Raw genomic sequence first — 13,235 nt, 5'->3', positions numbered from 1 at the left:
CATCTTTAGTGATACTCATGTCAGTGCAAACCTGATGGGCCGAAGGGCCTTTTCCGCATTCTATTACTGCACTCTATTACTATGACTATGGTTCACTAATCCCCTTTAGGGGAGGAAACTGCTATCCTTTCCTGGTTTGGTCTATCTGTGACTCCAGACCCACAGCAATTAGTTGACTCTTAACTGCCCTCTGAGCAAATAGGGATGGGCAATAAATGTTGGCCTAACGAGCAATGCCCTCATCCTGTGAATAAGTAAGTCAACAAAATGTCCAGCTGACTGACTTTGTTACATTCACTACATATACCTCAATCAGATCTCCTCTCACCCTTCTAAATTCTCGTCGGTATAGGCCTAAACTGCTGAATCTCTCTTCATAAGACAAACCCCTCATTTTTGGAAGTAATTATGAACCTCCACTGAACTGCCTCCAATACAACTATATCCCTCCTCAATTAAGAGACCAAAACTGAATGCAGTACTCCAGAGGTGATTGCACCAAGCCCAGCACTATTACAACAACACTTCTCTACTTTAATACTCCATTCTTTTTGTAATAAATGTCAAAATTCTATTTACCTTCCTTTTTGCATGTGTTTTGCATGTGTTCCTACACTGGTTAATCTCGCCCTTTCAGAGATAGGCCAAGAAAGCATCCAATAAAACAAGCCGATGACTGAATCACGAGCTGCCTTGTTTCGGTGTCAGTAAGAGGATCACACTCATTCCATTACTTGGATCCACTTAACAGCCCAGCCTCTGTGGTAAAAAAATTCTCTCAGGGAGCAAACAAATTCCTCCTCATCTCTGTCCCTGCCCCCAGGTAGTGATCCTCCCTTTTCTCATCTACACACTGCCCTTGGACAGCAAAACTCCAATCCAATGTTCATTTTCACACACTTGCTCACACAGCTCTACCTCACCACCAACTTTTTTACTGTTGCCATACTCACAGGCTGCTAATCCGACATGCAGCACTGGATGAGCAGAAATATTAAACGTTTGGAAGACTGGGATCATTGATCTCTCCACCCTGGAGGCTCCCTGCCTCTATCCCTGATGAAGGGCTTTTGCCCGAAACGTCGATTTTCCTGCTCCTCAGATGCTGCCTGACCTGCTGTGCTTTTCCAGCACCACTCTGATCTAAACTCTGGTTTCCAGCATCTGCAGTCCTCACTTTGCCTCATTGCTTTCTTTCCCCAGCCCAAGCTCTACTACCCAACCCTGTCCAAAACTAAACCAGAACAAATCATGTTGCCAAATTGAGACTGAGACAAACTTTTCATAGAATCCCTACAGTACGGAAACAGGCCATTTGGCCCATCAGGTGTACACTGACTGCCGGAAGAGCATCCTACCTAAACCCACCCCCATAATCCTGCATTTCCCATGGCTAATTCACCTAGTCTGCACATCCCTGAACACTATGGGCTATTTAGCATGACCAATCCTCCCTAACCTGCACATCTTTGGACTGTGTGAGGAAACCAGAGCACCCAGAGGAAATCCACGGAGACATGGGGACAATGTTCAAACTCCACACAAACAGTCACCCGAGAGTTGAATTGAACCCAGGTCGCTGGTTCTGTGAGATAGCAGTCCTAACCAATGAGTCACTGTACCACCATTTCTCTGAGCACATAAACTCCCCTTCACTTGGACTGTCGAGAGACACCTCCCTGTTGCAGTCAGACTTCAGTCCTGGCTTTCTGCGTGCAACAAAAAGCAGTCTAGACCCTACAAGAAAGACAGGCAACAGATCAACTGTTGCCAAGGTTACCTCTAGCCTGGATCTCTGAGTAGTGAACTTGACCAGGCTTAGGAACAGGCCCGTAACGGAGATTCTCGGACCCCTGCATCACAGCCTCTCCTACCCCCCAATGCCAAAAGCTCTGCCACGGGAGACCAAAGTGGTGCCCAAAGCTGAGGAGCGAGCTCTTTAAAGAATGGAAGAGGGAATACAATTTCACACAGTGAAACACAAACTTGAAACAAAAGCAGAAATTACCGGAAATGCTCTTCAGATCTGACAGCATCTGTGGAGAGAAAGCAGTTAAAGTTTCGGGTCGAGTGACCCTTCCTCAGAGCCTATTGTAGCTGGGAAAGGGTAGGTGTATATGCTAAAGATGGGATTGGGAGGGGCAGTAAACAAGGTGGAGATAGAGCCCAGAGAGAGAGAGAAAAAAACACAGTTGAATAGACAAAGGAATGGGTAAAGGTCTGCCTGGGAGAATGAGTAGCTGTTAATGGGGACCATCAGTGGCTGACAGTGGACTGTTTGTGGTAGCAGCCCATGGGATGACAAGGCCTGGTGTGTGGGGGTTGGGGTAAGGGCATGGGAGACAATGCCTCAGGCTCTAAGATTGTTGAACGTGATCTTGAGTCCTGAAGGATGCAGGGTTGCCAAGCGGAAAATGAAGTGCTGTTCTTCCAGCTTGCACTGAGCTTCACTGGAGCACTGCAGCAAGGCTGAGACAGAGATGTTGGGCAGGGAACAAGGTAGTGTGTTGGAGTGGCAGGCAACTGGAAGCTCAGGGTCATTTTTGCGGGCAGAACATAGATGTTCTGTGAAGCTGTCACCCAGTCGAGACTTCATCTCCCCAATGTAGAGGAGACCACATTGTGAGCAGTGGATACAGGAGACTATATTGTGGGAAGGGCAGGTAAAGTGCTGCTTCACCTGGAAGGTGTGTTTGGGCCCTTGGACATTGTGGAGGGGGAAGGTAAATAGGCAGGTGTTACACCTTCGGCAGTTGCGAGGGGTGCATTAGGAGTGGCGGAAGAGTGGACCAGGGGTATCCCGGAGGGAATGATCCCTATGGGAAGTGGACAGGAGCGGGTAGGGGAATGTGTATGTGGCATTGATGATATCATTGATACAGTGGAGAAAGAGTTATGGGTGGGGATTGGAGTAGGACAGTTCCACATGCTCCATGAAGAGACAGGTGTAACTGGGGCCCATGCGTGTACCCATGGCCACCCCTCTGAGCTGAAGAAAATGAGAGGAGTTAAAGGAGAAGTTGTTGAGGGTGGGGACAGGCTTAGCCAGATGGAGCAAGGTGCTGGTGGGTAAGGACAGTTCAGGCCTTTGTTCCAGGAAGACGCAGAGAGCCCTGAGACCATCCTGATGGGGGATGGACGTGTAAAGGGATTGCCCCTCCCTGGTAACGAGGATGCAGCTAAAGCCCTCAAACTGGAAACTCCCAAACCTGGCCAGGCGACCGCTATTGGACTGCATCGCCAACAGAGACTTAGAGCAAAAAATCAGCATTAATCCTTACCTGATGAACCCTGCCGAGATGAACTTGTTTATGGCATGGTTGGAAACTGTATTCAACTTACTGTTCCACAATTCCGTTGGGACATAGAAAACATGAAGCTCTATGACCTGAAACAGTTTGTAATAACAGCACTGTGAATACACAATACTCCGGCAATGTAATTTGACACTAATACACTCAATAACTTGAATAACAAAGGATGCTAATTATATTCAGTAAAGTCAATCACAGTTACAAAAGAAATGCCTATTATGGGTTTAAATCACTGCTGGGATTAAGCTGCTCTCTCAACTGGGCAATTTAAAAAGTTTAAAGTTGCCATAGTCCTTCTAGACCACAGCACAATTCTCTCACTCTGCACCAAATACCAGACATTCAGCTCATTGAGGTAAATGGCCATGGAACAATTTAATTGCAGTGCTACAAGGTAAAGATGAAGTTTATACAGTCCCTTTCTTTCAGTAGAGCAAGAGGCAACTGGTGTTTAACCCAAGGGTCACTTCAGGCAAGGGGACAGGTAACCTCAGCTCAGGGCAGGAACTGAACCCACTTTGTTGGTGTCACTAACCAGCCAACTGAGCTAACCAGCACTGCAATACTGGACTACTGTGAAAGGATTGGTCTGCAGGGTGGCACGGTGGTTAGTGCTGCTACCTCAGGATGAATGGCCTGTTTCCATACTGTGGGGAATCTAATCTAATTATGAAAGACCCCTCCCACCCCAATTACATTCTCCAATCTCTTCCGTCAGGCAGAAGATGCAAAAGCTTAAACACACGACTCCACCGATTCAAGAACAGCTTCTTCCCCTGCTGTTATTAGACTTCTGAATGGTCCTCTCAAATTTTAAATTTAATGTTGATCTCTCTCTCTGTGCACATCCTCTGCAGCTGTAACATTGTATTCCTCGCTCTGTCCTGTTACCTTAATGCACTTTGTATACTGCATGCAAAACAAAACTTTTCACTGTACCGGGGTACATGTGACAACAATAAATCAAATCAGCTATTGTTTATCAGTGTTAGATTGGCAACCTGGGTTCACAAAGTGAAGGCTGAACGAGTATCACAGAGGTTCTGTGAAAGATCCCAACGTAATCACAAATCACATGAGCTCCTCCACAGTATCGAGTCAAGGGAATGTCATGTTGTATCACTCTCAAAGGAAAATTTTGGATACTGCTTGTTTTGTATGCAAGGCTAAAGTCGCTATAGTCTGACCAGACCACAAGGTTACTCTCTCTCCTGAGTGGGAGAGGACTGGTAGCAGTTTAACCTGAGGGTCACCATGTCTCAGGCCAGGAGAGAGATCAAGAACAGACAATCCTTCACACCATCCAGGATAAAGCTGCCTGCTTGATTGGCACCACACCCACAAACATCCATTCCCTCCACTGCTGACACTCAGTAGTTGCAGTATACGTTACCTACAAGATGCACTGCAGAAACTTACAAAGGCTCCTTCAATAGCAAATTCCAAACCCACAACCTCTACCATCCAGTTGGACAAATGCAACAGATACATGGGAACACCACCACCTTCAGGTTCCCCTCCAACCCACTCACCATCCTGACTTGGAAATATATCGCTGCTCCTTCAGTGTCACTGGGTCAAAATCTTCGAATTCCCTCACTAACAGCATTGTGGGTCTACAATGGACTGCAGCAGTTGAAGAAGTTCAAGAACTCCAGTGAGACAATCGACGAACCTGTGCAGTCATCAGAGAGTTCCGTGATGGAGTCACCAAAGAAGGAGTTGATTTGGAACCCACCAGAGGGCCGCAGCCCTGGACTGGACATGTCTGCTCAAACCATCAGGAAACGTGTAAATGTCAGATTCATCAGCCGCACTCACAAGGTGGAGCAAAGCATCACCCGATCACAACATAACACCATCCACACTCTCAAAACATTGTCATCAACCAGCAGACAAAGGAGGAGCCATCATCATTCAGAACAGAATGGTCTACTGCAAGGAAGTGGACCGACAACTGAACAACCAGGAGCACTACAGAGAACTACCAACTGATTCCACCAAAGAACTCACCCATGAACTAAACAGATTGATGAAGATCTTGATCCAGTCCTTCAGAGTACCCTAAGCACTCTCAACCCATGTACTTCTTGAATAGGGGACTTCTGAAGGTACACAAAGCCAACGCATTTGGACATTTCATTTTATCAGGCAATGGAACCCTGTGTGAGAACCTCTCTGGCTATGATGAGGGCATCTTGAAATGCATTGTGTAGGGAACCCACAGCTTCTGTCACGACACTAAAGATTTCTTACAGAAACTCAGCACCCACGGACGAGTCGAACCGGGAACATTCCTCATCACGATGGATGTTTGGGTACTCTACACCGGCATTCCTCATGACAACAGCATCACTGCAACAGCCTCAGTACTCAACACCAACAACTGCCAATCTCCGAGCACCGTCCTACAATTCATCGCTTCATCCTCGATCGCAACATCTTCACCTTTGACAACCAGCTCTTCATCCAGACACATGGAACAGCTATGAGGACCAAATTTGCACCCCAATATGTTGCTGCATAGGACCTCTGACCAATGCTACATACCAGATACATTGGTAACATTTTCCTCCACTGGTCCCATGGCGAGGAGTCACTGAAACAACAACACAGTGATATCAACAAGTTTCATCCCCCCATCAGACTGACCATGAACTACTCTTCAGATTCAGTCTCATTCTTGGATACATACACCTCAGCACCTCAGTGTACCGCAAGCCCACGGATAACCTCATGATGCTACACTTCTCCAGCTTCCATCCTAAACATATTAAAACAGCCATCCCCTATGGACAAGCCCTTTGCATACCCAGGAGCTGTTCAGATGAGGAGGAATGTGACAGGTGCCTGGAAGTACTCAAGGATGTCCTCATAAGAACAGGATATGATGCTCAACTCATCGATTTCCAGTTCCGACATGGCACAGCATGGAACCATAATGACCTCCTCAGGAGACAGACATGAACTGCAACCAATAGGGGACCCTTCGTTGTCCAGTACTTCCCAGGAACTGAAAACTTACGCCATGTTTTTCGTGATCTGCAACACATTATCAATGAGGATGAGCACCTCGCCAAGACCTTCCCCACACCTCCACTGCTCGCCTTTAAGCAACCGCCAAACCTCAAACAGATCATTGTTCGTAGCAAGCTGCCCGGCTTTCAGGACAACTCCATACAACCCTGTTATGATAAGCACTGCAAGACGTGTCAGAGTGTGGATATGGATACCACCATTACACATGGGAACACCTCCCACCATGTACGTGGCAGGTGACTCAGCCAACGTTGTCTATCTTATACGTTGCAGGCAAGGATGCCCTGAGACATGGTACATTGGGGAAACCGAGCAAAGGGTACAGCAACAGATGAATCGACACTGCACAACAATCAACAGACAGTTGGGGAACTTCGGTGGTCCAGGACATTTGACCTCAGAACTTCGGGTGACCATCCTCCAAGGCGGACTTCGAGACAGGCAGCAGGGAAAAGTGGCTGAACAGAGGCTGATAGCTAAGTTCGGTACCCACAGGGAGGGCCTCAACCGGGACCTTGGGTTCATGTCACACTATGGGTGACCAGCATTGCACTATACACACACTCAGGCAGTCCTATACACAGGCACTCCTATACACACACAGATATACACAGACACACACACAGACACTCACACACACCCTTACAGACACACACACTCCCACATGCATCCTCTCAGAGACTCAGACCACTCTACATTCACGCACGCACATTTACACACTCTCTCACAGACACCCCAGACACACACACACACACAGACACACGCACACACACACACCCTCACAGACTTAAGACAACCTACACTCACATACACACTCTCTCTCACACTCACAACCCCCCCAACCCAGACACACACACACACATACACACACATGTTTGTGGGGTGAATTTGGACTTGCAGAGTTACATTGTACTTTGCTCAAAAACTGCATGAATTCATGTAAGACTCTGTCATCTCACCTTTTACATTACAATCAGTCTAAACATTATGGCACAGAGAACACAGGGGGCTAACACCTTCAACATATTGTCTAGCTGACACCAATTGTTACAGTTAACCTGAGAGTGCAACTTTTACAAAAAAGTTTTGTGATTTACACATGAAAGAAGTAAAACTGTCATGGGATTCGAATGGATAAAAGACTCAACAAACAATCAAGGTATTTTTCAATGTATAATTTCAGTTACATCACACTGTAAACTTTTGCTATAAATTCTGTGTCTTACGATCTTATTCTCCACAACCACCTGATGAAGGAGCAGCGCTCCGAAAGCTAGTGCTTCCAATTAAACCTGTTGGACTATAACCTGGTGTTGTGTGATTTTTACCTCAGTTAAAGAAGGCAGGTCACCACTCCTTTTGCATGAATAATTATTCAGGACTTTAGAGTTAGTCCTGTGTAAGACAATGGGGAGCAAGATTCTAACCTCCAACCTGGTCCATTGCAATCACATTGTCCAGTCCAGAAAGTATCTCCCTCTTGAAGGTTCCCATTGTCATCCTGTAAACTCCAGAACATTAATAAGTGTTCAGGGATTGAAAGAATTAGAAATAACTCTTCCTGGAATAAACTGTCTCCTGTGCTGAAAGGGACAAGGACAACTGTTAAAAACCTGTTGGACTATAACCTGGTGTTGTGTGATTTTTAACTGTTAAAAAGGAATTGAAAGCAATTAGCTAGCCCGGGGAAAAGAAGGATTTGAAGCTACGTAAACAAGTTGTTTTAACAACTGCTTGATAACTAGCTGCCTTATGCTACCAGGACAAATGATTGGCATGCAGAAGAATTTAAGGAGTTAATGGCAGGACAGACTGTGTTTTAGACGGCAAATACTGAATGTATCAAGGAACCGAGAAGCTTGGTTGAAAGCAGATGGTTTTCATTCCTGATAAGAAAGCAAGTTACAGACTTGGTGTTTTCAGAACTTAACAAAGCAGAGAATCCGAGCAGAATTCGAGATTCTTCAGCAGCAGATCTGTGGACAGCCACATAGCACACAGGTCAAACCCTGGAAACATCCAGATACATAGAACATAGAACAATACAGCGCAGAACAGGCCCTCTGGCCCTCGATGCTGCGCCGACCTGTGAACTATTCTCAGCTCGTCCCCCTACACTATCCCAAAATCATCCATGAGACAGGTTGGAATTGTAGCAAAAATCCACCATTCATTGACTAATAGCCAGTAAGAGCTGTGTGACTTAACTTGCCTCCTTGATGGGGTCCTATTTTAGTTGCTACATGTAATAAAGTTTAAATCATTGTTTCAGTATTTAATTTTCTATAAGATTTCTGAATAAGTATTGGAATTAAAGGTAGCTTGTCATAATGTATCCACAACACCATTAGATGTATTTAGTCAGATATTCTATGTTTAACCTTTCAATGGTGCATTGGATAATTATCTGGATAAAAATTATGTGATGGGGTACATGGAAAGAGCACTCGATAATGATGCAGGCACAATGGGCCTAATCACTTCCTCCGGTGCCAGAAGAATTCAGGGATTCTTTGGTCAAACACATTTTCTTTCTCAATGGTGACCATTCAACTGTCAGGCTGGCCAGGGGTACGTCTAGGGGTAAGATAGATACCCTGCCAATCTCAGCCATCTCCCTGTCACTATGTCCTGACAGTATCTCTGGCCAGTCAATCAGAGATGGGTAACAAACCCCTCGCCAGCCTGGTTTACATTCCATGAAAGAAAGTTTTAAAAAGGCAAATACAATCTTTGCCGAATAAGCCCAAAGCGGACTCATGGTGACAGCGGAGTTGGATTCGGGCCAGTGCGGTACCTGGCAGCATCGATGTTGGCGAGGACTCGTGGTGGTGAGGGCATCGGTAGAGGAGAGATGGTGTTGAACAGCAGTGACCCAGGTTCCAGTGGTTAGCAACACCATGAAAGGGGATTCGTGCCTGGCCACCAGGCCCATTACCGAGTTGGACTGTAACAGTGAGCACGTCCTTTATTTGCCTTTGCTTGTGGGTGGCACGGTGGCTCAGTGGTTTGCAGTGCTGCCTCACAGCACCAGGGTTCCAGGTTCAATTCTAGCCTTGGGTGACGGTCGGTGTGGAGTTTGCACATTTGTCCTGGATCTGTGTGGGTTTCCTCCTGCAGGTCAGGCGAATTGACTATGCTAAATTGCCCATAGTATCAGGTGCATTAGTCAGAGGGAAATGGGTCTGGGTGGGTTACTCTTCAGAGGACTGGTTGGGCTGAAGGGCCTGTTTCCACACTGTAGGGAATCTAATCTACTTCTTCATTTTTCTGCCTTTATACTCTATGTTTCGTTTTATTTTCTGTGTTTTAAGGCGGCGCTGGAAAATGGCAACACCAATGCAACACTTTTCACCGTATTTTGTAACGAGATCCAGGTGACAATAAATAAACCAAATCAAACAAAATTAAGGTAGTAAAACAAAGATCCGCAGATGCTGGAAATCTGAAACAAAAACAGGAATTACTAGAAAAACTCAGCAGGTCTGGCAGCATCTGTGGATAGAAAGCCACATTTCAAGTTGAGTGACCTTGTCAGTTCTGACGGGTCACTGGACCCGAAATATTAACTCTGCTTTCTCCTATAGATGCCACCAAATGAAAATAATGGGTTATTTCCCTTCATTGAAGTAATGGGCTGGAACTACTGAAGAGTGACATATTCTTAACTAATGCTGGAGATTCTAAACGATAACATGAAAATCAGTGGTGCAGTAAATAGCAAGGAAGAAAGCCTTTGACATCAGGATGGTCAGATGTGCTCAACTATCACAAATGTAACTTAGGCTGGAAATGTGCACAGTGATGCATTATGGGAGGACTAACAAGACCAGGCAGCATACATTGAATGGTAGGACTATGGGAATACAGAGGATCAGAGGGACCTTGCTGTGCATCCATAGATCCTGAAGCCAACAGGACAGGCAATTAAGGGGGTTAAGGAGGCATGTAGGATGCTTGCCTTTGTTAGTCAAACATAGAAAATAGGAGTGGAATAGGCCATTCAGCCCTTCTAGCCTGATCTGCTAGGCATTGAATACAAAAGCAAAAAGGTCTCAACAAATAAAAGCAAAATACTGCAGATGCTGGAAACCTGAATCGAACACAGAATGCTGGAGAAACTCAGCAGGTCTGGCAGCAACGGTGGAGAGAGAAACAGAGCTAACATTTCAAGTCTGATATGGTTTGAACTTCTGCACTTACAACTGGTCGTGGCATATTTGAAACATTAATTCTGTCTCTCTCTCTCCACCAATGTTGCCAGACCTGCTGAGTTTCTCCAGGATTTTCTGAGGTGACGATGGAGTTGTATCACTGATTAGGCCACAGTGGGAGTACTGTGTGCAATTGTGGTCACCACACGACAGGAAGGATGTGACTGCATTGGAGGGGGTGCAGAGGAGATCCACCGGGAGGTTGCCCAGGATGGAGCTTTGTTTTCCTTAAGGGAGAGAAAGCAGAAAGGGGGACCTGATTGAGATGTGTCAGATTTTGAGGGGTACAGATAGGATCGTTTGAGAGAAACCTTTTACTGTGAAAGAGCTGAAGGTTTAGAGGGGATTTTAGGAAAATCTGTTTCACCCACAGAGTGGCAAGAGACCTGGATTCAAGTCTCACCTGCTCCAGAGGTAAGTCAAAATATCTCTGAACAGACTGATGAGGAAAACAGGTGAAAGTGAGGACCGCAGATACTGGAGACCAGAGTCTAGAGTGTGGTGCTGGAAAAGCACAGCAGGTCAGGCAGCATCCGAGGAGCAGGAAAATCGACGTTTCAGGCAAAAGTCCTTCATCAGGAATGAGGCGGTGGAGAGATAAGTGGGAGGGGAGCGGGGTTGGGGGCAAGATCGAGACTGCTTCAGGACGTGGCTGAAGAGCTTCAGGGCAGAGGAGCTGACCTGGGGAGGGGGTGGGGGGCTGCAGGGAGAGCGAGACTCACTGAGATCTTTGTGGAGAGATGAGAACTCCTTCAAGATAGACATCCTTGGAAGAGGATTCGCAGTGGGGTTAGGATCAACTGGGCGAAAGTGAGGACTGCAGACGCTGGAGATTAGAGTCGAGAGTGTGGTGCTGGAAAAGCACAGCAGGTCAGGCAGCATCCGAGGAGCAGGAGAATATGATGAGGAAGATAATCTAATAGTAAAGGTAAAATGATCACAGGGACCTGATTGGGTGGGGGGGTAATTGGCAGTTTAAAGGAAACAGGAACAAGAGAATAGACAGTGAACAAGGGAGGACGAGGGGAGATAGAAGAGGAAACAAAATTATATGAGACATGGGTCAGGGCGGAGGTTGGAAACTGGGGGCATGGGAAGGTCATACAGCCTTTCAAACTTGCTTCACCATCCAATATGATCATAGCGTTAATGTAAGTTTGTTGGAGGATGGAAGAGGTGGAAACATCTGATTGGATTCTCTCAAGCGTAGTCATAAACAAAAATTCAACAAGCATAATTACAAAACGCTAAATATTTTATCTAAAGTACCTCATGCTCAGAGTGGCAGGGGTGTCAGTCGACTGGTCTTTGTAAAATTCTAGTGGGCATGAAATGAAATGTTCATAATGCCAACATTGAATTTTAATAAGTTAAAAATCACACAACACCAGGTCATATTCCAACAGGTTTAATTGGAAGCACTAGCTTTCGGAGCGACGCTCCTTCATCAGGTGGTTGTGATTTTTAACTTTGTACACCCCAGTCCAAAACCGGTACTTCCATATCCTGAATTTTACTGGAATCCTGTTAACACTGAGCAGCCTGCCAACACTTGGTTGGAAGGGCAGGGTTTGCGATTTGTGCGTCAGACTTCCACTTTTACGAGATCACTGAGTAAATACTAATTCATGTTTAATTGATAGATTAACAATGTATCTTATAAGGTGAAGTCATACAGGCAGAGCTGTATCGATCTTTGACTCACTGTATACAACAAGCATTATCCAATTGGCAAACTGCTTTCCGTAATGTTTGACAAATAAAAGTGAGCATCAATAAACAATGCTTTCCTCTTTCTGAAAGATGTTGTCAGCTTTGACTCAAAAGCAAAACATCGCCACCCGTCAAGAACTGCATCCAAAAACAATGCAATCATTACCCAAACAATTCAGTTATAAATTCAGATAAAAGCAAACAGAACTGGCACATGCCTAACGACTGTATCTGTTTACACATTCCCTGCATTCTCCCTTCTTTGTTTCCAGTACAAAACCGTTTCTCTGCAAAACAATTTTGATCATGATGTTCTCAATTATATTCGTACTTTTTTTAACATGCTTTTCCAGCCTAGTAATAAATAAACAAGCTATTATACAGTGATATGGGATTGAGGGCAGGCTGCATCGACTAATGTTTTACTGTAGTGTGGGGAAGGGATGATCTCATTGAGGTGCTTCAGATGATTGAAGGGGTTGAAAGGCAGAAAGGTACAGCTGGTGGATGACTCAAGGTCCTTTACCTTTAAATGAGAGCTAAGAGACTTGTGGTGCAGTGGTAGAATCCTTACCTTTGGTTCAGAAGTTCTATGCTCAAATCCCACCAGTTCCAGAGGAGTGTTATAACGTACCTGAGCTAGTCCACTGAGGGGGACATATATTTCCACATTAGTCACATCCCCGGTTTCACCTTACCTTGATGTTAAGCGTTAACGTAAGTTTGTTGGAAGGTGGAAACATCTGATTGGATTCTCTCAAGTGTAGTCATAAACAAAAATTCAACAAGCATAATTACAAAACGCTAAATATTTTATCTGAAGTACCTCATGCTCAGAGTGGCAGGGGTGTCAGTTGACTGGTCTTTGTAAAATTCTAGTGGGCATGAAATGAAATGTTCATAATGCCAACATTGAATTTTAGTAAGTTAAAAATCACACAACACCAGGTCACAG

The 13,235-nt window shown here is 45.4% G+C and overlaps 1 protein-coding gene across 2 annotated transcripts in view; it reads right to left on the bottom strand.

Moving 5' to 3' along the window:
* The window catches only part of spata1 (spermatogenesis associated 1), a 78,504-nt gene that overhangs the window by 49,224 nt on the left and 16,045 nt on the right, over window positions 1-13,235 (bottom strand). For both annotated transcript variants that reach the window (XM_072574825.1, XM_072574826.1), the window contains exon 2: window positions 3,282-3,388. In XM_072574825.1, coding sequence (XP_072430926.1) covers window positions 3,282-3,388 — 107 coding nt within the window. The remainder of the gene's footprint in view (window positions 1-3,281; window positions 3,389-13,235) is intronic.

This window comes from Chiloscyllium punctatum, chromosome 7, assembly GCF_047496795.1.
Source record: "Chiloscyllium punctatum isolate Juve2018m chromosome 7, sChiPun1.3, whole genome shotgun sequence".
Taxonomy (NCBI): Eukaryota; Metazoa; Chordata; class Chondrichthyes; order Orectolobiformes; family Hemiscylliidae; genus Chiloscyllium; species Chiloscyllium punctatum.
The sequence above is the reverse complement of the archived record's forward strand: the minus strand, read 5'-3'. Positions and strand labels throughout refer to the sequence as shown.